Here is a 27329-nt window from a genome sequence, read left to right on the forward strand (position 1 = left end):
ACTTGAATTACGATCTTCTGATGTGCTTTGATTGGGGAATAGAGGGGAAAAAAAAAGTAGGAAACAAATGTGGTGGTTTCTTGATTGTCAAGCCATTAGAAACCAGTGATGCTTTTGCATAAAGAAAACCTGCTTTGCTGTAGCCATGGAATAAAGCTGGAGATGAACTTCAGAAATAAACAAGTAAGGTTTTACTTAAAAAACAAACAAAACAACAACAGAAAACCCTATATCTAGAATAAGCTGTGAGCATTTTGTAACATAGCTTTTATAGCATTCAGTATTCACAGTGTGCTTCCCAGTAGTACTGGGTTTTCCTTTTTTGTCTCTTGTTGCCCTGTACTTGTGCTTTTTATGCTTTCCTTCAAGCATTTCTGTGAAAGGCCCACAATGGCAAAGAATTTTCCTCCTTTAGAGCTGAAAGAACGTGTCTTGTTAGCTTCTTGAAAAACATTCTCCCCCCCCCCCCCCAAAAAAAAAAAGAATCCTGATCTTCTCTGAACTTCTGGCAAAGACTTGTGTCATATCTTCCTCAAACTGTCTGTACAGGAGCTATAAAGGAGAACAGGAGAAGCTGCAGCCTTCACAGTGAGGAAAGCCTTGGGTACAAAGCTGCTTATGGTCAGACAGCTGAAGCTTGTATTTGTTCCACCAAGTAATGATGATTTCATTAGTCTTTAGTTATTGATATCAGTTTCTGCTCCTAATTTAGGCATCAAGCTATGCTAATTAAGTAGCATTTATTCTGCAGGGTCCAAGCATGTGTCTTTACAGATGACTGCCCCCATAAAGAGTCGTAAAGGAGAACATTTTCATGAAGATGGGAATCCAGAGTAATTTGGAGTATTACTGCAAGCAGTAATTCTTTTACAAACCAAAAGGCATTTTCTTTTTCAAGTGGATGCTAATCCTCATATCCCATGAGCACAATCAATGCAGCTGTAGTACACACTGGGATATCTTTTGTGGTTAACTGTAAATAGCGACTCTGTATCCATGGTTTATTTTTACCATAGTGTACTATATTAAGAAAAATAGCAAATGTATGTCTATCTATAGCCTGTTACTAAGCCTGCGAGCTGAACGGTCCCTCCACAGGAAAATCTTTGCCTAATCAACAAGTATCTGCAGGTCTAGAAGGAATACTTCAGACAGTAATATGATACATAATAGGTAGTGAGAAGAACGGCAGCAGTACAACTAGTATTCAGTTATTACAGATCTTAAGAACTTTGTGAGTCACACTGGTTTTGACAGAGCGGATATGGGTGGCAGAATCTGTAGCTCTGTGTCCTGGCTGTTTGTTTATCTTCTACCTTTCCTTTGCCAGACCAGCAAAAAGTCAACTTCCTTTTATGCAGCTATTAAGTTATGAGGAAAAGAGATCAAATACAGTGTTTACTCCCAACCTTCAAAAAAAATCCTGTTTAAAAAAAAAAAGAAAAGTAAATTTTAGAGAATGTGCTGTTCTTCTATATTTTATTTTTAACTATTTTATGACTGATAGGGTTAGGAAAGTATAGGCCAAATTCTTAGATAAGCCTTCAAGGTTACCTCTCATTATGCATGATAGGTGGGAAAAAAAAAACAACACCAAACAGGCAGAAGTCAGTTTTTCTTATCTTCTGTATAAACAAGCTGGCATTTCATTCAAGGCCTTTTCCTTAACTTTCAGCATACCAGATTACTATCAGGCAATCACCCTGAGAGACATGCAAACATATTGTTGTTGACTGTCTACTGAATTTACGGATCTGTTTCCTAAGGAAACAAGGCTCCTGCATTTGTTCTATCCATGTGCTCGCCTGCTGAACTTTTCATAAAGTTTAGTTTTCCTTTACTTTTTTCCTTTATTATCCCTTTGTAGTAATTTGTGACTTAGGAATCATATTGATCACGTTGGATGAAGAGCTGGAGGTCTGTAATGAATTGAGTTCCCGTCTGTATCAAAACCCACAGGTGATGGACAAAGGAGGGAATGCCCTACTTGCAAGGCTGTTTGTCCCTCGGTAGGGGAAGTGCTGTGCTCGGCTGTTGGAAGTGTCACCAAGCTGTGGCGCAGCCTGCCAGCCTTTGGCTGCAAACTGAGCACAGAGCTGTGATCCAGCCTCGTAATTGCAGAGTGGGCCATTGGACGTGTGGAGGGCTTGGAAGGAGCATCAGGCTGGGACATGCATCAGATACCATGAGTTTTGGTGTGCAAAGGTGACCGGAGTCATTGCAGAATGACAGATGGGAGCACCGGGGGGCTCCTGTGGTGAAAGGGCAGAAAGTGTGTGGAGAAGGAAGCTGGGCTGTGAACTGCACTGCGGATGCGAGGAAGGGCTAGGGGTATGATGCTTTGAAGAGCATAAGGTGTTTATGACACAAATCAGTAGGAAAACATGCACTATTGTTTTTTTTTTTTTCCTAGGGGTACTGTTTATTAGCTGAAATGCATATTGCTTAAATAAGCCTGATCTAATACCTTCTGAAGTAAATGTTTCTTTTATTTGCAATCAAAGGAACTAGATAAGGTCCCTACTATAACATACAGAATTTATTTGCATGATATTTACGAATAGGACTTTGAAGTATATATTTGGAATTTAAATCTTACTATTAGTAATACCTGTTAGAGACTCAGATGTGAGCTTGTCAGGTAACTTTTTGTCCTCAGACATATTGTGAATTCTGCACCACTGAGGCAGGACTGTCATCTTGCAGCTCATTGGGTCATATATGGCTTGGACACTGTCTTAGTTTGTGATTACGCAGACTTAATACTTGTCGATGCTGTCAGGATTCCTGATTCTATTGCAGTATGAGACATTATAATATAGATTATTTTATTTGTTTACAGAATTAGATTTTAATGTGAAATAGTTTTAGTACTCAAAAACTAAGTATGGTCTTAATTCATCCTTTGGTCTACAGAATTGATGCTGATGCCGATTCTGCAGAGAATGGAGCCCTAACGCATGCTGGTAGATTATGGAAGTGGATGAAATACTTCAGAAAAACCTCAGTTTTATCCTGTATTTTTAAGACTGGGCTACATTAGTTATTTTCTTAGTCACCTACTTTCTTAGTAGTGTCATGTAGTTCCACTCTTGGAAGAAATCATGGGAATGCTCCCATAGATTGCCTGCAACTTCCTCATCTCCATGTTGTCTAGACACCAGCAACCTCATCATATATTCATGCCTCCAGAACATCTAGACTTCCCTTTACTGGAAAGCCTGAATTAGGCAGTAGGAACAGAGGGAGTCTGTTTTCCCTTTCAAAATTCCTTCTTTGCTGGTGGCTAGGTACAATGTTGTAATGAATACCAAGTCAGTGTCATGTTTCACTGCAAGGTTCCCAAATTCATGTTGCAGGGAAGAGGTGAGATGATGTTATTTATTCTAGTCATATAGGCATAAAAATACCACATGAAAGGAGAAGAGATTAATAAAGTGATCCTGAAGAATTCTATGGCATATATACTATCTTCCTATTGATATTTTATTCTCAGCATAAATGTACTCAGAAAGCATTCTGGCAGTTGAATAAAGCACAACTGAAACTTCTGTGAGTGAAAAAGGCATGGAATTAGCCTGCATTTTTTGGCATTGCTCATCTCACTAGGTTATAATACTGGTTTACCTAATGTTTTCTGTTTCAGACATCTTGGGTTATTTCAGACTCCTTATTCTTCATTGGTAGAAGTGGAGGATTCTCCGGTACGCTTCTTTCTCAATTACCTAATGATATTTTGGGGGAGAGGGGTTTGTGATATTAAATCACTCTGAATGAGGGCAGCTAACATCTAAATTCTAGATTCAGTTTTCTTTAGCCTTAATCTCTCCAATTGTTTTAATGGGGAAGGAAGGAGAGGCAGAGAATGTGAAATTTGTGTGAATTCAGAGATGGAACACTTTTTCCTTTCTCAGTGTTATAGGTAACATGTAGTACCTGTAGTTTCTTTTTAAGATGGCTTTTCCTTGCTGAAATGTATAGCTTATCTCAGCTGTGGCTTGAGATGAGGAGCTGGAAAACAAACAAACAAACAAAAACAATAAAGCTTCCTTCTGAAATAACCTGAAAAATATTGTCTTCAAGTTCTGCTTTGAAGGATGTGGATGGACAGCCTTTGCACTCCAGCAGCGTCACAGCCAAATAGGGATATCAGGCTGCCCTTTGCTCATTGAAATTGGTGAAGTGTAAGTAATAACAATTGTCCAGTGTGTCAGCCAAAACAAAGTTGAAAAATAGCCACATGGCATCTTCTACCTGCCTCACTTCACTATTCCTGGAAGGGAGGCTGGAAGTATTGCAGGGTTCCTCTCCACCACTACCTAATGCGCAATGTCTGAGGTGTTTGCTGGCTCCTTCTCATGGGCGCAGGTTTTATTTTTATTTATTTATTTATTTGTCACCTCCTATAAAGTTTTCTGTGGTATGAAAAAATATGGCAGTATTGCTCTGGCTTGAGGGATAATACTTGAAGAGCTCTGTGTTGATCTGCTGTGCAAAGAAAGATGTCCTACTCCATTTTTCCATGATTCAGAAAAAGAAAGAAAACCAAAAGGTCATATGCTCGTACGCGATTTGTTAAACAGGTTCATTCAATATTGCCATTGTGCATTTAGTCTGACCACAGTGAGTCAACTCGTCTGGAATTGACTTGGGGCAAAGTAGACAACTTCCACAAGAGTGGGACTTCATTCATTCAGAATTTCCTTGCTAATGCCCATCAGGGAAATCAAATTAGGTGTGGAGTGTGGATTTCATTTTCTTAATGTTTTGAGTGTTTGTGTTGTGCATCTAAAACCAGCTTAAAGTGGAACACGGGCATCTCTGGGTCTCTATGGATCTTAGCCAAGTGTTTTACTACCCCTCACCTCCACTAGTTAGGCAAATAAACCTGCTTCCAGGAAAGCCGTAGCATTTAACTGTTGCCGTGTTGACTTGGCTGGCTCTACCTGGATTCACCGACAGTCAGCGTCGTTCATTGCTACACGAACAGAACGAAGTTGGAAGCTGCGACTTGGAGAAACTGTCACACGGTGCTCAGCAGCCTAAAAGCTGCTGCTTGAGTTACTACGTGCCGGCTTCCTCTGGCTTTGCAGGGTAACCTGTGTGCTTTGGCACTGAACACAGCCTCCGGCCAACTCTCAGTCCCTCTGCCATGACTAACCGCGGGCTTCCGCGGCCCCAAGCTCTGCCTCCGCAAGGAGAGCGGCAGACGCGCCCCGTCGGCATGGGAAGGGCGAGTTGCTCGGCAGGACTACACCTCCCGGCGTGCCCCGGGGGGGGCGCGGCGGCGCGGGCACACCGGAAGCTCAGCGCTCCGCCGCTCTTAATGCCGCCTCCATTTTTTCCCTCCCTCCCTCCTTCCCTCTGCAACGCGTGGGTGGGGCCACCCTGAGCGACTCCTCCGCTGGCCAACCAGCGCTCGAGATGGCTCTGCTTGTAACCAATGAGAGCCGCGAGGGGGCGGTCCCAGGGCAGGTAGCGGTCGCCTGAGTGGCCGGCGACGTTCGCGGCCGAGGGAGGGCGCGAGCCGCGCTTAAAGGGCCAGCTGCGCGCGCAGGAAAAGTTGCGAGGAGTTGGGCGGGCGCCGGCCCGGTGCTGCCCAGACGGCGGCCGGGGGACGGCGGCGGCATGGAGCAGGCAGCGCCCAAGAGGTAACGGTCCTTCAGAACCGTTCTGCGGCACCTTCCACTCCCGGAAGCCAGCGCGGCAGGGAGAGGCCTCGTGGGGCCGGCGGGGGTCGGGCTGCGGGCGGGCGGGCTGAGCGGGCTGTGCCGGTCCGTGACGGTCTGTGCTGAGGTGGGCCCGGAGCGGCTTTTCTAAAGGACGTACACGAATCTTCATTTTTACTATTTTGTTATTGTTATTATTTCCCCCGTTTTTAACATTTGCCTCTTGTGTGTGAAGTAGGACGTGAAAGCACCAGCTTTCACTGTAAATACGCTGCTGTCATTTGAACGCTTGAAATATTTAACCGTGTGGGTGTGCTTAGGTGGGAACAGCCTGCTCGTGGAGTACTTATAGCAGAGCTGCATAATGTGCAGACCGAACGTAGTTTACATAGATACTCGCTGTGTTAGAGCTCCAAGTGTTTTACTTCCTGTTAATTTATATCATGGAGTTACTATTTTTTTTTCTTCTGCCGCAAGATAATAAACCTTTTTTTCCCCTTTAAACACAGTTGTTTATATTCAGAGCCTTTGAAATTCCTTATGAAAACTTCCCCTGGGATGACGGGACTCCTGAAGAGTGCTGTCATGGACCAGTGTCCTTCTTTCTCCAATGACATGTCAAGTAACAGTGTTGGCTACTGAAAGCCTTAGAAAAGAGCCAAGTAGCAGTTGTTCTGCTGAAAGCCTTCATCATGCACCCAGTTCCCAAACAAAAGGTTGCCTGGCTTCTATAGAAGTTGCATTGCGCTCAGTGTGAGGCTCAGTTTTGGCTTTCTGCTAATTGAATGTGTGATAAGAAGCACTTTAGCTATTACTTAAGTCTAATGATAAGCTTTGTGATGTTTGACATTGTTTTGTGATGAAGTCCCTTGTCCTGAGCTGGACATCTTGGCCCTGGAGCATTTCTCTGATGCTCAAGAAAGAAACTTGTAAGACAGTCTTTAATGTTGTTCCCACAAACGTGTTGTCTGCATCTTTTTTTTTCCTTACTTATAAGACTTAGAATTCTGAGAAGGCTTCAGCAGACTTCTTTGTTTTAAGTTTGTCTGACACTTCAGGGTACGCAGTGGAGGAAGGACAGGCCTGCAGTGTGGTTTCAAATTAACAGTGCTCTGTACTTTGAATACAGGGAATAGGAGAGGCACCAGTAAGGATTTGGGAGGAGACACGGGAGTATCTGAGAAGTAATCAATATGACAGGCACCAGTGCAAAGCTTGGGATCTGGTGATATCAAAGGAGTGAAAATAAAACTTGAAGTTAGTGTAACCTGCAGCATGGTGTGCGTCTCTTCATTTGGTTTTGTTTTGAAGATCTTGTTTTGCTCTAGCTTTATTACCTAGCTGTAAGCTTGTGGCTAGGCTAATTGCTGTTGGAGAGCTGTTTGAATCCTTAATTTGAATCAGGAAGAACTAGAAAATATGATGGGAGCTTAGTGGATTTGTTTCTTCAATAAGAAGGAAAAATTGCAGAATCACAGGGGCTTGAAGGACCTGAACACATCATCAAGTCCAACCCCCTGCTAAAGCACTTTCTCTGTAATAGGTCACACAGGTAGGTTTCCAGGCAGGTTCTGAATGTCTCTAAAAAAGGAGACTCCACAGCCTCCCTGGGCGACCTGTTCCAGTGCTCTGTGACACTCCCTGTGAAGAATTTCTTCCACATGTTTGAATGGAACTTCCTATGTTGAAATGTTAGGCCATTGTTCCTTGTCCGATCATTATATACCACTGGGAAATGCCTGGCCACTGGGAGCACTTACTGAGAGGAACCTCTTGCATGGTATGTGTCGTGTGAGACATTTGTCTAAACGTAATAAGAATTTCATACAAACACTTCAGAGCTGCACAGGTGTCTTAAAATCTCGGTGTTATTTTGCAGGCAAAGGACACTTCCTTTCCCATGTTCCCTGTAAAGGAACACATGAAAAATCTCTGTAGATGTTTGCAAACCTCTAAAACAGCCCTTCAGAAGCAGCAGGGATGGTGCCTCAGTGACAGCCCAGGCTTTGTAACTTTCAAAGGGGAATGGTATCAAACTTGTATCTGTTTCAGATGTGCTTTCTAGCTTTTTATTATTTCTGAATTGAATGCTCTTCCTGTAGACAGTTACAAGAAGTGATTGACAGTTGTTTCAGCTGCAGCGTCTGCCTTTGAGTTGTTTATAATTTGTCCCTGCTATTATCGTTGTATTTTTCTGTTTATATTGACATGCTCATGTAGCAGGAAATAACTTGCATACTGAGAAAGGAGAGACTCAATTCTGTCGAATACAAAGCTTTTAATCTTGTTTATCTCCTGCCCACTGCTGCCAAATAAAAGGCCTTGTAGCAGTCATGGAGAGCAGCAATTAATGCTTTCTAGTAATTTCTCTTAACTCAGGCAGTCTAAATTTCACTGAAATACAACCACGTTTTGTGGGAAGCTTGTTTTTAAAATCTGAGATGTCTATGGAAAAATATGTAGTTATTAACATTCATGTAGAGGGATGTGTAAATTCATATGGATGGTGAGTTTGTCCTGAAAATGGTAAGACAAATATGCAAATTTGTTTGGTTTTTATTGGCAGAAACATAAATGGATGTACACAGTATGACAAGGTAAACTCTCTTCAACTTGCTTCTTTTTGTGTGAACAGTATAAAGCAATGTTAATATCTCAAGCCTTTCATGTGCTGTTCATTTTAAATGTTTCAGCGTGATAGTTATTCTGCAAAATGAACTACATATTTATGTTTTTTGGAGTAGTTCTTCAGTTTTCCCTAACTCATGATGGTAATTGTTGGAGCTGTCTTGCTCTGTATCTCAATTAGCATCTGCTTTTTTTTGTTTGTTTTTATTGTATTATCTACCTCTATAGCACATCACCAATCACTAAACTCATATTTCTTCATGTATTGATGGGGGGAAATCTCTCACTCTTTGAGACCCCGGTTTAGATTTTTCTGATGTTTATACTGGGAGCAGTAGTCCTGAATGACTCTGGCTGTCTCAGTCTTTTTCCTGCATTTAGTTTTTGTTGGAATGCTTTGATCACAGAATCACAGAACTGTAGGGGTTGGAAGGGACCTCCAGAGATCACGGAGTCCAGCCCCCTGCCAAAGCAGCTCCCTAGCCCAGGTTGCACAGGTAGGCGTCCAGGCGGGTCTGGAACATCTCCAGAGAAGGAGACTCCACCACCTCTCTGTGCAGCTGTGCCACTGCTCCGTCACTGCGCTGTGGAGATGATGTTTGAGATTCTGGTCATGCTAGTAAGTATAGATGTTATCTCCCATCAATAGGATTTATTGAAGTAAAATTCTTTGTTAGAGTATGTTTTTCTTCTTCAAAAAACTTGGTCTGATGCAGGGAGTCAAACCTGCTTGGAGCGAGAAAACCCTTCTGACAACTCTTGTCCTAGCCCTGCAGTTGATTCTGTCGTGCTGCCTTCAGGAAGAGTTATTCTGGACAGCCATCGAAATTTCCCATATTTGCTACCTGATGCTATGGACTCCTTGCTGGAATTACTTTCTCCCCAGTGTTTCTGAGTTGGCTGATGTATTCTACTTAAGCGCTTGTCAAAGGAAAGGTCTTGGGGGAGGGAAGAATTGGAGATCTTTATCTGATGGTTCTTGAGCAGTTTGTCCCTTCAGTGCCCCCACTTCTCTGCCCCCATAGCAGGGAGGGATTTTGTTGAGTGCATAGCTTTCACTTTCAGTGTGGAACACCTTAGTCGTTCTGAAAACGCAGTGATGCTTCTCAAGTGTTCAGCTCAGTATGCCATGTTTGCCTTGTGCACAGAAGGTGATGCTGCTAGGCTGGACAAATGGCAGCACATGTGTTGATACTGAAGTCTTACATGTGTTTCTATGTCCGTAGTTTTACTTGCTTCTTTTTAAGACTAGAGGTATTAACACTTGACATTAATGTTTGTATCTCTAGCCCTTTCTTCTTGTATTCTACCTGGTGCTTTACATCCGTGACAAATTCCATCTTCCTCCACGCTTCTCCTTAAGTTTTCAGAAGCACTCCCTATGGAAAGCCCTTTCAGGTTATATCACATGCTGCTGTTTAATGTTTCCTGTTTCTAGAAGGTCAGTAGAATTTCCAGCTTTTAAGCGGTTAGAGCCGTTAAGATCTTTCTGTAGTTGAGAGAACTGCAGTGTTAATACAGCTGCCTGAATACCGCGGTGTCTGAGTGTGTGTGCTCCTGCGGTATCTTTGTGAAGCACTGTGAAGTACTTTGAGCAGCATATTTAGTGATAAAGTTCCTGAGATTAACATGTCTTTCCACCCCTACGTGGGTTTACTGTATTTAGCTGTGCTAGTGTTCAGTTTTGGGACCAACAGTCTCACTTTGAGTGTCTCCAAAAGCCGAAGAGCTTTTCCAGTAACCTCAATTCTCTTTCGTGAGGCAGAATTGATAAAACTGATGCATCTAAAAGTGAGAAATTCAAAGATCTCTTCAGAATGTGCTTCAGAATGCATACTCTCCTGCTCTTTTCTTATTTTAGAAAGTGCTGTTCTTTGGAGCAGACGGAAGTGTTTTCTTCTGCATTTTTGGGAAAGGTTGCTGTGTGTGTTTTTTCTTACTACTCAAAACTGCAGTCTGTGTTGTTGTCTTGAGTATGTCTTTTGTTGTGCAGCTCTTCAGTCGGGTAACAGGTTCAGCAAATGATCATGGCTCTCATTTTTTGAGGCTCTGCTGACATCATAAACATACTGTGTATGCCTTCCATTGGTGGCAAGCAAGGAATGACTGCAGTACATTTCTTTTCTGTTAGCACAGCCTTTAAGGATACAAGTAACCTGGACAGAGCTGGAGACAGGGGGGAATGAGTTTGAAACAAAAGAATCAAAATGAATGAATTATGTATTTAATATTTGCCTGCAGAGTCTTTTCCCCCTCTGCTTTATTTATTTGTTCTTTTACTAAATACATGCTTTCCTGCAAGACTTCATTCTGTCTTTCTGCTTTCTGGTCTCATAACAAGCAGAGAGAAGGCAAAAAAGAAAAGCATAGCAGTGAGTTCCTGTGTTTGATTTGTAGGACTGCTTTTGCAGACTTCTTTAGCTGCTCTCATCTGATTTTTTTCAGCTGTTTTTTCTGTATTCCTGAGTTCTGCCTTACCTTCATAGCAGAGATTTTTATTCTCACATTCATCATGCGCTTTCCAGCTTCCTGTCTGTTCGTTGTAGCTAACTGCATGGGCTTTCCTGCAGTTGAGACACCTTGCTTTACCAATCTTGGGTAAATCTTGCACTCATATCACTGCTACATCTGTTGGGAGTTGTTTGCAATATGAATCTGTGTGTAGCACATGCATGCAGTTTGCTTTCCTTGTTTAATACCAGTCTGTTTAACTGTGCACTTATCCACATTAATTTTTTTGTGTTTACTTAGGGGGTTAGCACTAACATGTCCCTTTTGACTTGGGAATGACTTGATCAACCACTTTGTTTACTGATTTATTCTTAGTTCTGTGAATCACAGAAATATATCTTTTAATATGGAGCAGTTTCTTTTGAATGCTGGTCTTTTTATGTTAGACTTGATGATCTTTTCTGTTTGTGCTCTTTCTTTCCCCTGTTTTATATTCATTTCCAGGAAAGTGTCACAGGATAACATATTTTCCATGAGGTCTCAATGATCTGCAGTGCTTCAGAGCTTCTCTCCCTGCCGTTTTCTCTTTCTGCATATGGAATACATTGGCTATATCTAGCACTACAGTACCAGCTATTCTTCAGCTCATCTCCTACTTTAATAGTACCCTTGGCTACCGTATAGAGTTAACTTGGTACTTCAGTCTTGTAGAAGTAAGTTTTAGGGTGACAGATTTACACGTTGCAGCCGCTCAGTCTCGCTGCGGTATCTGGGTGGTTGTATTTTCCTGCACTGTGTTCAGTGTCAGCTTTGTCAAAGGCTTGCTGCCAGGTTGTGTTCTTAGATCTGTGAGGCACCTGAGGTCTGAGGAAAGACTGGGATAGGTTGTAAGGGCCAAAGGATAAGTGGTGAGAGAAGGTTGGTGATGCTGGGAGAGGTGACAGTGCAATGCGGAGTGTTTTGCAACTGTGAAGGAAGACTGGAGGGGAAAAAAATTGCAGTGGTGTGTAATTAGAGATTTTGTTGCACATATCCCTGTGAATATTCACAAAGGTGGGAAAGGACTGCACCAACAACTCTTCTAAGAGTTCCTAACTTTTGAAAATGCAGTCTTTTGCTACCATATGCATAGCTGAGGTGTTACTATGCTTATGGAGTCATCCTGGCTCTGGATTCAGTGTTCAGCTTGATGTGATTCACTGATTTACAGATGACGTAGTTTAAAATCAACCGTAGTTTAAGGTGTGTTAAGGGTTGGCTTATACTGTCATAGATAATGACTTGGGATACTTCTCTCAGTAATGACTGTGTGTTTGCTGGCTGCTTTTTGATTAAAGGTTTGTTTAGGTGTGTTCTTCGTCTGTTTCTGCTTTAGCAAGGGGAATGGATTAGACAGTAAATTTTGTGTTGTGCTGCTTCGAGTTGAGCAGATATTAGGGAGAAAGTAATAATGACAAAAATGGACAACACAACAATATATTTTGTCCATGTTGTAAGAAGGTTGATAAAATTCTGTTACTGTATTCCAATTGTTCATTTTATTTTCATTGCAGTTCGTTCTTCCTCGTAATCCTTTTCTTCTGTCTGCTTATTTGTGTCAAAATTTGCTTCTAGTTCTGTGCTTTTCTCCCACAAAAAATAAACTAACTTGGTCTTTTTTCTAGCAAACTGAAAAAGCTCAGTGAAGACAGTTTAACTAAGCAGCCTGAAGAGGTCTTTGATGTTCTGGAGAAACTTGGTGAAGGGTAAGTGCAGCTATTTATGAAGGGATGAGATGAGAGGGTGGCAGTATATGAAGCACGTGTTAAAATATTAAGTTACAGAGACAGTGACTGTAAATGTCCTGAGGAATGCTTCTCTAGGCAACTTTTAATAATAAAGCAAATACACACCAACAGTAAGCTTCCGTGCTTCCCCAAATCTATTTATGTGCTTTTACTGTCCCTCAGTTATTAAGGCAAAGAGATTTGTGCTTGTATGAAAATGAGATGTGCCTTGGAATACTGAATCTTTGACAAGGTGTGGCATATCTTTGCTGAGGTCCTGGTAGAACTGAAATATTGGCAGCCTGAGAAAAGCACCAGACATCTGCTTCATGAACATTTAACTTCTGCATACAAGAAATGAGAGGCAATTTATCTTGTAAGAAAAATAATATTTTGATTCCCTCTTTTAGGTCTTATGGTAGCGTGTTTAAAGCAATACACAAAGAGTCTGGACAAGTTGTAGCCATTAAGCAGGTCCCTGTGGAGTCTGACCTTCAAGAAATAATTAAAGAAATCTCTATAATGCAGCAATGTGACAGGTAGGTGTATCAATTCTCCTCCCTACATGAAAGCGTATTTGTACTTGTAATGTTAATATAGCTGGAATGTAGGCAGTTGGTATCTTTTTTATATGGACTATATACGTGCTTAGGCCATGTCAATTCTGAATTATCTGCTTCTAAAGATCAATAAAAACGTTTCTGGAGCAAAGTTAATAGCTAGCTATGAACTTTCAAAAAAGTGTTCTACCATTAGCTTTTTCATGCAGCAACATCTTTTGAAAAGTTAGCTATCTTCTAATAGTTCTGAAGATCTGTTCCCTTACACTTGCTGAAGAACAGTGCATCTAATATTGTGCAAATGGAGGCCTCAACATCAAGGTTATGTGAGAATGTAGAAATCGTTTTCTTGTTTTCTGCTTCTCTATAAAGTTATTGATATTTCTTTTTTAATTTTGGGGGGTTAATCTTAAGATTGTGTTTAAAACTTTTAAAGTCAAATTTGCTGGGGTGAGTGCTTATTTGTGTTACAAGAGTATTGTTTGCAACTTGAAATTCAATTCCAATTGGGAGAAACTTTTTCTTTAAAATATTGATTGCTGTTGTCACTAGCTGGGTGAATTGTATTGCAGCAAGAGGTCTGTTATTTCTCAGTTTATACCTTTGTGCTGTGCCAATGTTGAAGTTGTCTTTAAATAGGAGGAGGGGAGAAAGCCCTTGTTTGGCAGTAGCACATGAGGGTGGGCTGTCCTTGCATTTCTGTTCACAAGCCCTGATATGTGCACTTGATATCTGTGGCATATGTACACATAGAATCTCATAATCCGTGTGCATTTGGTCTTGACTGCTTGAACCACAAGGAGGTTGTTTAATGCAATGGGAGAAGAAGGAAGGATTTATGTTTTTTCCTATGTTCCACAAATACGTCCAAAATTGTTATTTTAGAGGGCAGTAAAGGGATGTAGAAACATTGAGTTTTGTTTGGGACTCCTCTTAATCCTTTTTGTTCCTTAGAAACTGTTTATTTGTCTGGTCAGTTGAAGCTCAGAAACAGGTACATATCAAAAATGAAAGCAGTAGTCTTGTTGGTCTCATTTACTGGGGCACTAAGATTGATTCATTTATCTCCTCTTATTTAAAAGAAGATATTTAATGAATTGAAAAAAAAAAAAAAGTAGCACATCCTGAATTCTCAGTAGCGGTTCCCCTGCAGCTCTGCACCATTTGCAGCAGCTTCAGTGGCACTTTCCTCTGTGTACATCCAGCATTGCTCAGCTGCAGTGGGGAAGACCACTTATTTCTGTTTGCCTGACTGATTCTATAGATGTTACAGAAAAGTGCTACGTTGTTGTAATCTCTCAAATACAAGGCTGAAAGTGTTTCTTTCCTCCACCTGCACACTCCTAGAACTGTCTACAGGATTACTTTGAATCCTGAGGAAAGGGGGAAGGAAATGGGTATTCTAAGTCAGCAGATAGGAAAAGCCCTAGCTCTTATAGCTAACTAGGACAAGGCTGTAACTAAATGTGAACAGTGTTTTGAGATCTAAAGATAGCAAAAGGTATTCAGAGATTATCTTGTCCTGATCAGTATAGGCACACTATATTTGTTAACAGCTAGCCTTTAACTTTCTCAAGATGGTCACGAAAATCAGTGGGTTTTTGTCAGATGTAATAGTAACTTTCCTAACTTAAAGAATTTACAAGGAGCAAGATCACTAGAAGCTTGTGATGTGTATGGTAATGTCTTTAGTATTTCATTACTTGGTCAAACTTATTGCTCTAACAAGGTATCAATTAAGCTACCTACAGTTTTAAAATATATTTTATTACACTTGCATTTTGGCTGTTTGTCTCTTTCAAACTAATTTTTAAGTGTCAATGAATTCATATGTTTAATTATTATCTTTTTTTCCTCTCTATCTAGTCCCTATGTTGTCAAGTACTATGGCAGCTATTTTAAGAACACTGATCTGTGGATTGTTATGGAATATTGTGGAGCTGGCTCTGTTTCAGACATAATTAGACTTCGTAATAAAACGGTGAGTTTCCTTCAAATATGTGTAACATTTATTAACATTAAACTGTGAATTAAGATTAGAAACTAGAATAAAAGAGGTATGAGACAAGGTTTTGGCTGATGCCAAGAGATGCACTTTGGCCTTGGTTGTGCAGTTGCTTTGGCTATGTATTTGTTCATTTCTCCATGGTGTGTGATTGTAAGTAGTAAAAAATGCATCTTGAAATGTGAAGGTCTTGTAAGCTTTATGAAAATTACTGCTTTGTGAAATGCAAAACCGTATGATTTCTTCCACCTGACAGCCTGTCAGCAGGCCATTTAGCATAAGCATGATGTGAAAGCTGACGCAGTACTGACTTGCTCCCACTCAGTACTTAGGGAGCATGGGAAGTAATTGTTATCCTTCAAGGAATGAGAAGGGGAAGGCATGCTAGTCAGGGAATGTGAGAGGGAACCGAAAGGTAGAGTTGTTAGGCAGAGTTGTTGTGGGCTTATAAGAGCTGTAATGAAGAGGAGGATGCAGACTTATAGGGAGCAGGTTTTGGTGTAATGGTTTTCTTTTTTTTGTTGTTTATTTATAGGTAGATGTCCAATAATCTTCAGTTGCTTGTAGGATCTCCAGTGATGGCCTGTAATATAAGAGATTCATTTAACATGTACTGTGAGATGATGCTCTAATTGCTAGCTTTCTGTGTGTTGTCAGCATGCTTGTACGGCACATGAGTGGGAGAATAGAAGGGTGAAGAGAGGATATTTAGGCTTAGAGGAGGAAAAGAAAAGAGAAGATGTAGTGGAATTCATTAGGAAGTGATGTCCAGTATAGAGGGAGCCTTAATGGAGAAGAAGGGATGGATCAGGGCTGCTGTTGTGACGTTGAATTGATGGCTGCGGAAGAATCAGAAACAGGAGACTGTGTGGATCAAGTTCCTCCATCCTTTGTAACTCAGGTTCTTACAGTTTTTCATTTTACAAGGGTTAGGAGAATCCCAGAGTGGCTGGGATTGGAAGGGACCTCTGGGTCTGTCTTGCTCAGCCTCTGTTCCATCAGGGACACCCAGAGGAGGAATCCAGGCCCATGTCCAGGCAGCATTTGAGAATCTCCAAGGTGGAAACTGACACCTGTCTGGGCAACCTGTGGCAGTGCTTGGTCGCTGTCTTGGTAAACAAGTGTTTCCTGATGTTCAGAGGCACCCTCCTGTGTTTCAGCTTGTGCCTATTGCCTCTTGTCCCCTGGCACTGTCACTACACAGAACCTGCCTCTGTCTTCTCTGCACGCTGTCTTCAGGTGTATGTGGACATTGCTAAGATCCTCCTGAACCTCTGTTTCTCCCAGCTCTCTCAACCCAGGAATCAGCCATTCCTGTCTCTTCTGAGTATCTGCAGGGGTACCTGGAGGGGGAAACATGGTAGAAATTTTATTAAACCACAAGTGGCATGAAGTGAATAAGACATGCTTATGTTCTGTATGGTAAAAAAACAAACAAACAAAGGATCACTTGTTTAAACTGAAAGCAAAATAATTTTCTCTGCTTGTGAATTTTTTTGGTTTATGTGTCCTCTGTATAGTTATAGAAGATCTTATAGGTTTTAACTTTGTTTTCAAGAAGTGTTGAATCAGAATGTGAGTATTTAAATACCTGGAGCAGGAAGTTTATATCTTTGAGGTTGCTTGCAGAAAAGTGAAGCAGACAGCTAGCACTGTTTACTTAACATGTTCTTCCATTCTGTAGGCCTCTCAAGAAGGAAGGCTGACAAGCTACATAGAACTCTTATTCTCACGTAGAATACTGGGTGTTCTTGTACATATAGTAAAAAATAAGTAAATACAGATATCCTCAGTTTTTCATGCAAACTTTGGAATAGTCATGCAGGATCTTTGGACTTATTTGAATTCCATTGCTCTACTCCCCCAGAACATTTCATAAATAATTTTAGCATCTCTATCTTAAATGAAATAGAGATTCTGAAGTTTGGATATCAGTGAATACTTGTTTTGTAGATACTGGTGAGGGTTGTCATTCACTCTCTGTTGTATTATTGAATGCTGAATACTTCGTGTATTTAGTGTTCTGTCTGCCTAAAGCAGTTCAGATTGACAATTGCTGTGGTATCTGTGCACTGAATTTAAAACCTGAACACTAGCTTGAGTTTGTATGTCTTTACAAATGTGATAGTGACCTTGTGGAAAGTTTTCTTCAGTCACAAGAACAAACAACTTGAAGTGGCTCAGTTTCTCCTGGCAAGCATGCATGTTGGTGGTCTGCATCAGTCCTTGCATTAATCTGTCAGCATCTCCCCTTGTACCAGGAGAACAAGAATTAGACTCTTGCAATTTGTGTATTCTTTCAATTATCTATTCTTCCGCAGGTTAAACTTACAAATAAAGTTTCTTTCTATTGTGTCTAGTTAGTGAGACAGAAGTACTAGCTCAAATTTGCTTTAATTGCCTTATTTTAAAATTACTCTTCACTTTGCAGTTTTCTGTGCCCTCCTTGGTGATAATCTCAAGCCAGTTTAGTAAACCACTGAAGAGTTTAACTTCTTATAAAATTAACTTTAACTGTTTATATTGTAATTAAGTCTCCCTGAGAAAGTTACTTTAGTAACTCTAACCTGAGGCACATTCCATTCTATAAGTTAACAAAAAAGAAATATTAAAAATAAATAAATAAATTGAGAAACAACCACATAATTTATATTCTTAGTTTTCTGGGTGATCTGATCACCCAGGCTACTTTGTGGTGGAAATCTTTTTTTCTTACATAAATGAGGCTGCTTGAAGTATTTCAGCTTTCTATTACTCACCTCATTTTTTTTTGAAAACTGTCTGAATTAAAGAAGAGTTTATTTCCTATTTCCCTATACTGAAGAAAAAAACAAATTGAGGAAGAGAGACCTGAAGTACATAAGAACCTTTTCTTTAGTGTAGTAGTTACTTAATAAGTCATAGGAAAAAGTAGAATTCTCATATTTGGAGAGGAGACCTTATTAAGTATATGTTCTTGCCTCCAGAACTAGGAATTCAGCATGTCTTCACTTCTTCTGTAGCTGCGTTTCTCCAGAAATTTTCTTTTACTATAAAGTAAAGTACTGTGCTTTGCTCTATTGGATAAGAAATGAAGCAAACAATTCAAAACTGAGCTCCAGGTGGTTGGTAACCTGAGTGGTGCAGGTGACACACTAGAGAGAAGGGATGCCATCCAGAGGGACCAGGAGAGGCTTGAGGGGTGGGCCCATGACCACCCCATGAAGTTAAACAAAGACAAATGCAAGGTCCTGCACCTGGCTCAGGGTAACCCCAAGCACAGATACATTATTGATGGAGAATGGCTTGAGAGCAGGATTGGAGCTGTCAGCTGATGAAAGACTCTGCGTGAGCTGGCAATGTGTGCATGCAGCCAGGAAGGTCAACTGTATCCTGGATTGCATCAAGAGAAGTGTAACCAACAGGTCAACAGAGCTGATTCTGCCCCTCTGCTTTGTTCTTGTGAGACCCCACCTGAAGTACTTTATCTAGTTCTGGGGCTCCCAACACAAAAAGGACATGAATTTGTTGAGCAGTTCCAGAGGAGGGCCATGAATATGATCAGGGGGCTGGAGCACCTCCCCTAAAAGGACAGGCTGAAAGAGATGGGCTTCTTCAGCCTGGAGAAGAGAAGGCTCCAGGGGGACCTTATAGCAGCTTTCTAGTGCCTGAAGGGGGCCTACTGGGAAGCTGGGGAGGGACTTTTTAGAAGGGCATGTTGCAACAGGACAGGGGAAATGGTTTTAAACTGGAAGAGTGTAGATTTAGACTGGTTATTAGGAAGAAATTTTTTACTATGAGGGTGGTGAGACACTGGCACAAGTTGCCCAGCGAGGCTGTGGATGCCCACTCCCTGGAAGCATTCAAGGCCAGGCTGGATGGGGCTGTGACAGCCTGGTCTAGAGGGAGGTGACCCTGCCTATAGCAGGGGGTTGGAACTAGATGGTCATAAAGGTAGCTCCAGAAGTTGAGAAGGTTTGGAATGAAAACTGACCATGTGGCTTCCTGTGGTGCATGTGCAATGTGAAACATCATCCTCCCTTATTTTGTACATACTCAGTTTATGGAGTCAATCATGCTTACTTGGTGAGCATATGTATTCTAGTAAAATACTCCATAACTGGTTGTCTCATGTATTTTTGTAAAAATACTGAAGTTGCTCTGAAGACAGTTAATTTCCTCCAAATTTTTAACCTACATCTTTCCATTAAAGTAAATACTAATATTAACTAGTTAGATGCTGCTATGAACATATACAGATAGTGTTTAAGGAGAACTATCTTTCTGGATGATTTCTGTCATTTCCACCTAGATTGCTTTAGGTAGCTGCCTAAGACCTCTGAGATCCATTTTGTGAGCAATCCTAACATCATTGGTAAGCACGTAATATTAAAATGCTTAGCATCACATAAAACAACAGAAAGCCAATGAATTAAATGCATAATGCATTTAATTTAAAAATTAATAAAAAATGCATAATGCTACTTCAGTATGTAGTGTGCTCCAATACTGTGTATTCTGTTCTGTGTATATAGTGTGCTGTAAAGTTTATGCATTTGTTTTCCAGTCAGCTGTAACTGTTCAAATGAATTTTTAACCATTACAGTTCTCAGTTGGTACCATGTATACATCAGACATCACAGAACAGTCATATTTCTGCTGTACTATTGGGGAAGTTATCCATACTCCGCAGTGCTCTTTAGATCCCCAGAGCTTCACTGTTGTTTGCCTTGGCTGGAACTATGATAAATTACCTGTGTCTTCCCAACTTGAGTCAATTTACCACCATATAAAATAAAAATTGAGCCAATAAAATTTGTCTCAATCTAATGAATTAAGTCCAGAATCTTTTGTATATATATGTATATATAAATAGAACAATTTGAGTTCAAAGTTGGGGTGGATTTATTGTTGTGTGTTCTTGCTGAGAGGAATAGATGGAAATACAGAGAAACTGTAGATAAAGGAAGTGTTACTCTGTTAAAACTGAATCATAGAATCCTTATTGTTGGAAGGGACCTCTAAAGGCCATCTAGTCCAATTTCCCTGCAATGAACAGGGACATCACAGCTAGATCAGGTTGCCCAAGGCCTGATCCGACCTGTCCTCCTAGTCTCTAGGGTTTGGGCATCCACTGCATCACTAGGCAACCTGTTCCAGTGCCTCACCACCCTTGCTGAAAAAGATTTTTTTCCTTATATCTAACCTAAATCTCCCCTCTTTGAGGTTGAAACCATTTGCTCTTGTCCTGTCACCACACAACCTGCTGAGGAGCCTGTCCCCTTCTTTCCTGTAGCTCCTCTTTAGATACCGAAAGGCAGCTATCCAATTTATCACAAATGTTTATTTTAGAGATACTGAAGAAGGAGGTGAAGAGTGTGGCACTGTTTTGAAACATAGAAGGGACCTCTGGAAGTGGTCTAATCCGGTTTCTAGCTCCAAGGAGGGTGAACTTTGAAGTTCATTTAAGTTGGTCATGACATTGTGCAGCTGAATTTTGAAGAATCTGTGGGGGAGCAATCTCCCTCCATTCCTTCCTCTTTCTCTCTGCTGCCTTTCCATTGACTTTCGCCATTGTTTTCTTCATTTTTTTTCCTTCAAATAAACTGGAATTCTCTTTATGGCAACTTGTGACTGCTGTCTATTCTGCTGTTTCCTCACAATTTTCTCTGTGGTATGTATGTTCTGGTTTTATTTCATTTTTTTTTTTTTTAACCACGCTTCCTGTAGATGGAAACTGGATTGAACTGTCTGCCTCTTCTTCAGGCCAGGCAAACTTAGTGCTGTTGACTTGTGCTCAAGCCCCCAGAGAGCTCAATGGTCCACTGCTGGACTTCCATCAATTTGTCAGCATTTCTTTTAATAGTAGCCTGCAACTGTGCTTACTGTTCCAGATTTGGCTTTACAAGTGCTGAATGAAGAGGAATATTTATTTGCCTTAACTTGCTGACTATGCAGTTGAGCTATTGAAGTCTACCACACCACAAGCCTTCGCTGCTGTGGGTGTATCACTGGCTCATGTTCAGCTTGCCTGATAGGTCTGTTGCCTACCTTGACCCTTTCCTGCAGTGATGCTATCTGCCCATACTGGTGAATAGCATAGGGTTTGTGTATGACAAGTGTAGAACTTTGCCTTTGAACTTCACAAGTTTGCTGTCAGCTTAACTTCTCTGGTTTGTTGAGCTGTTGCTGACTGGCAGCTCTGCCTTCTGGTGCAGTGGCAGCTTCTCCTTCTATTTCTTGTCACCCACAGACTTGATGAGAGTGTGTTAATAGGATCCTAGAATGTTTGTCCTACGATCAACCCCTGAGAAATATTGCTGTGGTGGGCTGTTTCTTACGCTTTGAACCACCACTGAGCTCTGTAGTTGTTTCTCTTCATCTGTTCTATGAGTCCCCAGTTTAGCTGAAAAAAAGATAGGAGTGTCAATAACTTTCCTAAAGTCAAGGTAAATTGTATCCACAATTGTCTTTTAATCTTTCTAAGACAGTGGCCATATTGTTTGGGTATAACACCTACTTGGTAAATGAGTGCTGTTTGTCTCTGGTCACCTTCTTACCTCTTTTCTGCCTAGAAAATAGCTTATCTGAGGATTTGATCCTACAGAGTGTGGACAAATTGGTCAGCCTGTCATTTCTCAAATCTTCATTCCTTCCCAGTTTGAATGTAGTGCCATGAAGGACCTCCTCTACCCAGTTTGAATATAGTGCCATGAAGGACCTCCTCTACTTGCTTTAGTTTCCTATAGATGGTCAGAAGTGCCATTGTGTTGGTACTAGCCAACTCTTCAGCACCTCCTAGTCTAGTTTACTAGAGTAACTACAGAATGACAGAATAACTGAGGTTGGCAGGGACCTCTGGAGCCATCAGGTCCAACCCTGCTAAAGCAGGGTTACCTGGAGCAGTGTGCCCAGGCCCATGTCCAGGTGGCTTCTAGAGATCTTCAAGGAGGGGACTCTGCAACCTCTGGTAACCTCTGCCAGGGCTTCATAACTAGTCTTAACTCATTCCAAGTCGCTGCTAGGCAGAGAGGACTGAGATCCAGAGAAACCCTAATAAAGATGGAGGCAGAAGAGATACTTAGGAACTTTTCTGCACCTTTTGTCAACAGATTGACCACCTTATTTATAAGTTGGCCAACATCTGCTTTGAGCTTTTTTGCTGCACATAGACCAATAGAAGCTTTTCTTTTTATCCTGTGTATTTCTGTACATTTTCAAACCCAGCCTAAGCTTGGCCTTACTAATGCAGCTCCTTAGTACACAGGCAGTGCTTTACTTGTGTTTTGCAGTCTACTTCTGCCTCTTAAGTACTTCAATTTCTATACGTCAGCTCAATCAGAAGTTCACTGTTCCTTCAAGATAGCCTCCTGCTAGACTTGCTCAATGTCTTGTACCTCTGGATGGATTGTTTCCTGCATAGAGGAGGTTGCACTTAGTGTTCAACCAGCCCTCCAAGGTTCCATTATCCTTTCGGGCAGCAAGCCCTGGGATCCCACCTAATAGTTCCTTTAATAAGCCTAGGTTTTCTATCTGAAATCTGGTTCTGCTACGTGCTTCTGTCACTTGCCTCTTTACCTTAACCTCCATCATCTAATAGTCACCACCAAAGCTGCTGCAGGCTGACATCCTGCTCCCTTCCTTGCTCATGATTAGCTGTTCCAGTGGAGTGCCTCCTGTAGTGGTCGTAAAACTGGTAATGCTCTGGTGGTGTTATTGAGTATGCTGAAAGTTGGCGATCTCCAGTTGCTCAAAGCAGAAGCCTCCTTCTCTGTCAGGATCAAGAAAATCACCACATTGCCTCTTGTTCACTTTGTGCAGATGGTTCAGTATTTCTCCATTGCTGGAGAGGCTCTGTGCTGTTCTGCTCTAGTTCCAAGCTTGTCAGCATCTGGTTAGCCAGTTTAGTATTTCGTGGGTGTGTTTCAGAAAACTGGAACTTGGTAGTGAAGAGTAAGGTCTTAAGAGTCCTCGTATTCAAATCGGTTCTTGATCTCTCTTTGCCTGCTAATTAGTGCCAGCTGATATTGAGCATGTGACTGTGAGATGCTTGAGGTTTCCTGAAATAGTTTTCTCTTATTAGTCTCATAATTTTCTGTTGCTGCTGGGCTATATTAATATTCAAACTGTAGTTAGAACTGTAGTTCTATTTCCTACAGTTCAGATTGCTGTTTTACTAGCACTGTGTTGAATTACTATTCTAAAAATGTTAATTTGGGAAAACAATATCTGTTGCCTGATATGTTCAAGAAGCATTACTGAGGTTTTGTTATTGGGATTGCATAGTCAAAAGCTCAAGTCTGAAAAGCACCCTGTAGTTTGTGCAGTGTGATCGTTGTAAATAGTCACTGTTAAATCTATGACTGCATATTTTCCATGTGATTTTATGTGCAGAATGGCTTAATCTCATTAGGAATAACAGTCCTTGCTGCATCCCCTCCTTCACTGTATGATCCCGTCCCAGAGTTCTACTTCTTTAAAATTGACAGTTCTCCTACAGCAGTGAGTGCTTATTCCTTTCATTGCCACAATATTGTGATGTGCTCTTAGTTATACTATAGGATGAAGAAGGGGTTATGTCCCTTAGTTTGAGCAGTTACTCCAAGTCTTAGGGCAAACCTTGTCTGCATACATAATTTAAATGTCATGATGTATCTCTCTCAAGGCAAAGGCTAGGAAGTTTATTTTGAAGAACACTGTCTTCACACAGTGTGCAGAACTACTCTAGTAAAGAGTATCCCCATTTATGTTTGTAGCAGTTGGAGTGGGAACCAGAATCAATTGCTGGATGCAGATTAGAGCTGCAACCTTAACAACTTTTCTTTTTTCTCTCTGAAACTTTCTGCCTTATTTGAAGGATAGTTTATGTTACAAGCAGGAAAGATGCCTCAGTAACTGCCCTCTTTTCTCCCCTTCTTATTTGCACACGTCCCCCATCCAGCCTTGACTTCACATAAATGGTGGAGAGGTATGTGATCAAGTGAGATTGGCGGTGTCTGAGCTTGTTCCAGCTTTTTCAGGAGGAAAAATTGGTTATCCCATACCTCCTTTACTTGCCGTGGGAGTGGATCTACACAGTGTGCTGATCTAATTGGTCTGTTCAGATGAAGTGATCTGATACTTCCTGGAAGCATCAAGCTTCACGTGCGTGTATGACTTAGTGTAAAAAGAGCAGCTGGGAAAGGACGTAGGCAGTTACAGCAGTTGAGCTGAACCAGAGCCATTTCTAAGGGGCCCTCAGGAAGAAGAGTGATTTGACTGCGAGCAGAGAAACTGGTTAGATGAGTTGTCTCAACAGCTGCATGGATTAGGTAGTGTGTGATTGGCTATATAAATGCACCCTTAAGTCTTCCTTGTGTGTGGCATCCATGGGCAATTAGACAGAAATACGTGGGTGAGCTGTGATCTGATTTGCCCCATTTTTTTTTTTAAGGTTTTTAAAGATTGGCTTCATTATTTCAGGCTTTTACATAGGCTGTAGTGTTGTTGACCTTTATCTTTTTCCTTTGTTTTAATGTTTAACTTGCATGTGACTTTAAGATGACATCTGGGCATGTTCTCTTAAACCCACATGGTCTTTACACCTGGTGGCTCTTTGCCATTACCTTAATGCCCAGCAGACATGTCAGGGTTCCAGGTCATCCCCTGAACTGTGTGTCTCATGGCTCTGTAGGAGTTATGGTGTTCTTGATTGTGTGCTTGCTGGTTGTCTATCAGCTGTTATTCTCTTATCAGCTATGCTTGGATTTGGGGCTGCTTCATGGCTGACTCATGTTTAGAGGGCAGTGCCAACTCATCAAAGGAACGTGGCCTACATAAACGGAGCTAGCCAAAGATACCAAGGTGATGAGGGAACATCTGGGCACAACTCAACATCAAAAATGAAGTAGAAGGATGATGACATGAAATTACATGAAGGTGCAAGTTACGGAGCATGTTATGCTGAAGGAAGAAAGGTGCTGTATAAAAGCTCAGAATTGAAGTAAATCAACTGTTTTAACAGGAAACAATACCCTATGACTGGTCTAGGAACAGTACAGTATAGGAACTATACATCTGGACCAGGATGGCAACATTGACTATAACATATTCCTAACATTAAAGTATTAAATAGTTTCATTTTAATTGAATCATATACTATTTGCCAATGGCACCAATTATATATCAACTTTAAACTATTATTAGAACCAGAGAGTACTGGGTTTTAGTAGATAGCAGGTTGTGCTGTGACAAGGCATGTTGTAAGATCATTCAAGACATAGCAGTTTCCTTTGCAAGTTTGAAGTCATTCATGGGAGCACAGGCACTACACAGCCGACAGTGTGCTTTCTTATTTTGGTGAGGAAGGCTGAAAATTCATTATATCCTTCTAAATGTTACAAGATATTAAAGCTAAGTATTTTGTCTTTGTACTGTTGTGCATACACTTGGCCATGCTTAGCCACAATACAGACAGAAATGACTCCTGTAATTGCGTCACGTTGTATAGATGATTGTTGTGTATGTCTTAGGAAGCATGGATGCATCTAGGGCATCTGGAGTTGGGACTGATGTGTGTCATGTATCGTTTTAAGAAGAATAAGTCTATTTCCCCTTTTATGTCTCTGTGCTTCCCTCTTATTTCTGTTCCTGGTAAGCGTCACTCTCACTCTGCTACTGTGTGTAGTGTGAGTCTTCAGATAACATTTTACTGTACTTAACCAGAAACAGATGGGTTCACATACTTCGGGTTGTCTCTTTCGCTCCTTCTGCCCATAGGTCAGTTTATTGCACTGTATTACATCTGTCTTTAGAGTCCCTTCTTGCTTGGGTGCAGATCAGGTGGGCAGTTTCACTCCTTCAGGGACAGAGTAATGCTGGGAGAGCCATCTTGCTTGAGCTGTGTGTAACAGTTTTCAGTTTTACAGTTTTTTTTTCTTGCAACATGCATCCTTTGAAGCAGCATAGTGGTCAGTTTGAAAAAGTAGCACAAATAAAGGCTTTGAGCAGCGACTGAATAGAACCACTGTGAAAGATATCAAGGAGAAGTGGCGGGCAGGGATGCATAATGTGCTGTGAAGGCAGTCACCCATTGCTGTGGAGTGTGAAATTAAAGCTACTATCTCGTTCATCCTCTGCTTGCATAAAATAAATATGTATATATTTATTTACTATATATATATATTTTTATAAATATAATAACAATTTTTATAAATATAAATATTTTATATATATTTATATAAATATAAACTCCTATACGAGTTACTGAAAATCTTTAGGGGCAATAACACATGGACTTGTTCGGAAGACTATGCCAGTTTGAGCAGCTTGTATCTCTGCTATGTCCTTGTTGACTTTGCCATGAATTGAATCAGGAATCCCAGAATCACAGAACTGTAGGGGTTGGAAGGGACCTCCAGAGATCACGGAGTCCAACCCCCTGCCAAAGCAGCTCCCTAGCCCAGGTTGCACAGGTAGGCGTCCAGGCGGGTCTGGAACGTCTCCAGAGAAGGAGACTCCACCACCTCTCTGTGCAGCTGTGCCACTGCTCCGTCACTGCACTGGGAAGAAGTTCCCACACACATTTGTTGTCTTTTCTCTACTGGGAAACTGACTTATTGGAAGAATAATTTGACAGATGAATTTATTATGGTCAGTTTGAGTTGTTGGAGGGGCTGACAGTGGGAATTACTGCTGAGGCTTTGGTGAAAGGGGAGACTGGAGCTTGGTGCAGCTATTTGAGTCAGTGCCTGCGTGATTGTGCCTTTGGTTTCCATACCCAGGTTTTATGGAACTGGATTGGAGCAGGAGTAGGGAAATGGTTGTATTTATTAATCAGTTAAAACTATTTATGAGTAACTCAGGGGCAGATAACCTTGCTTTCTAATGATTGCTTCTATTCTGCTGGTTTACAGAGTAATCGCGAGTGGTTCTGGTTCTTGTTTTTGTTATGATTTTGGAAGGCAGCTTCAAATCTGCACCGACACTTTCAAAACCGAAACTGGGAGAAATTGTTATGGTTTAATTTAATTTCTGTATAGGATTGTGAAAATGGAGGGAAAGTTCAACCTGATGTTGCAAGCAAATTAGTATTATTCATCTTTGGTTTTGTAGTTTCTTGTATTTCTAAGCACGTGTCAAATTGTTTTGCATAGTTCTTGTATTAAAGCATTGATATGCTTTAAATGATCAATGTTTCAATTGCATGAACAGGTGATTAGTTGTTTCTTGTTGTTGTTTTATTTCCCAGAAGTTGTGTTGTGGGGGGTGAATTGTGTTTGTGTTTTTTTTT

General features: G+C 41.1%; 1 protein-coding gene across 2 annotated transcripts in view; it reads left to right on the top strand.

The window, feature by feature from the left end:
* Positions 1–5522: 5522 nt before the first annotated feature.
* Positions 5523–27329, top strand: part of STK3 (serine/threonine kinase 3) — a 128532-nt gene continuing 106725 nt past the window's right edge. For both annotated transcript variants that reach the window (XM_065751688.1, XM_065751689.1), the window contains exons 1-4: positions 5523–5651; positions 12413–12493; positions 12925–13053; positions 14941–15055. In XM_065751688.1, coding sequence (XP_065607760.1) covers positions 5629–5651; positions 12413–12493; positions 12925–13053; positions 14941–15055 — 348 coding nt within the window. In that variant the 5' untranslated portion in view covers positions 5523–5628. The remainder of the gene's footprint in view (positions 5652–12412; positions 12494–12924; positions 13054–14940; positions 15056–27329) is intronic.

This window comes from Cyrtonyx montezumae, unplaced genomic scaffold (assembly GCF_038088225.1).
Source record: "Cyrtonyx montezumae isolate F1298 unplaced genomic scaffold, pur_monq_1.0 scaffold_8, whole genome shotgun sequence".
Classification (NCBI taxonomy): Eukaryota; Metazoa; Chordata; class Aves; order Galliformes; family Odontophoridae; genus Cyrtonyx; species Cyrtonyx montezumae.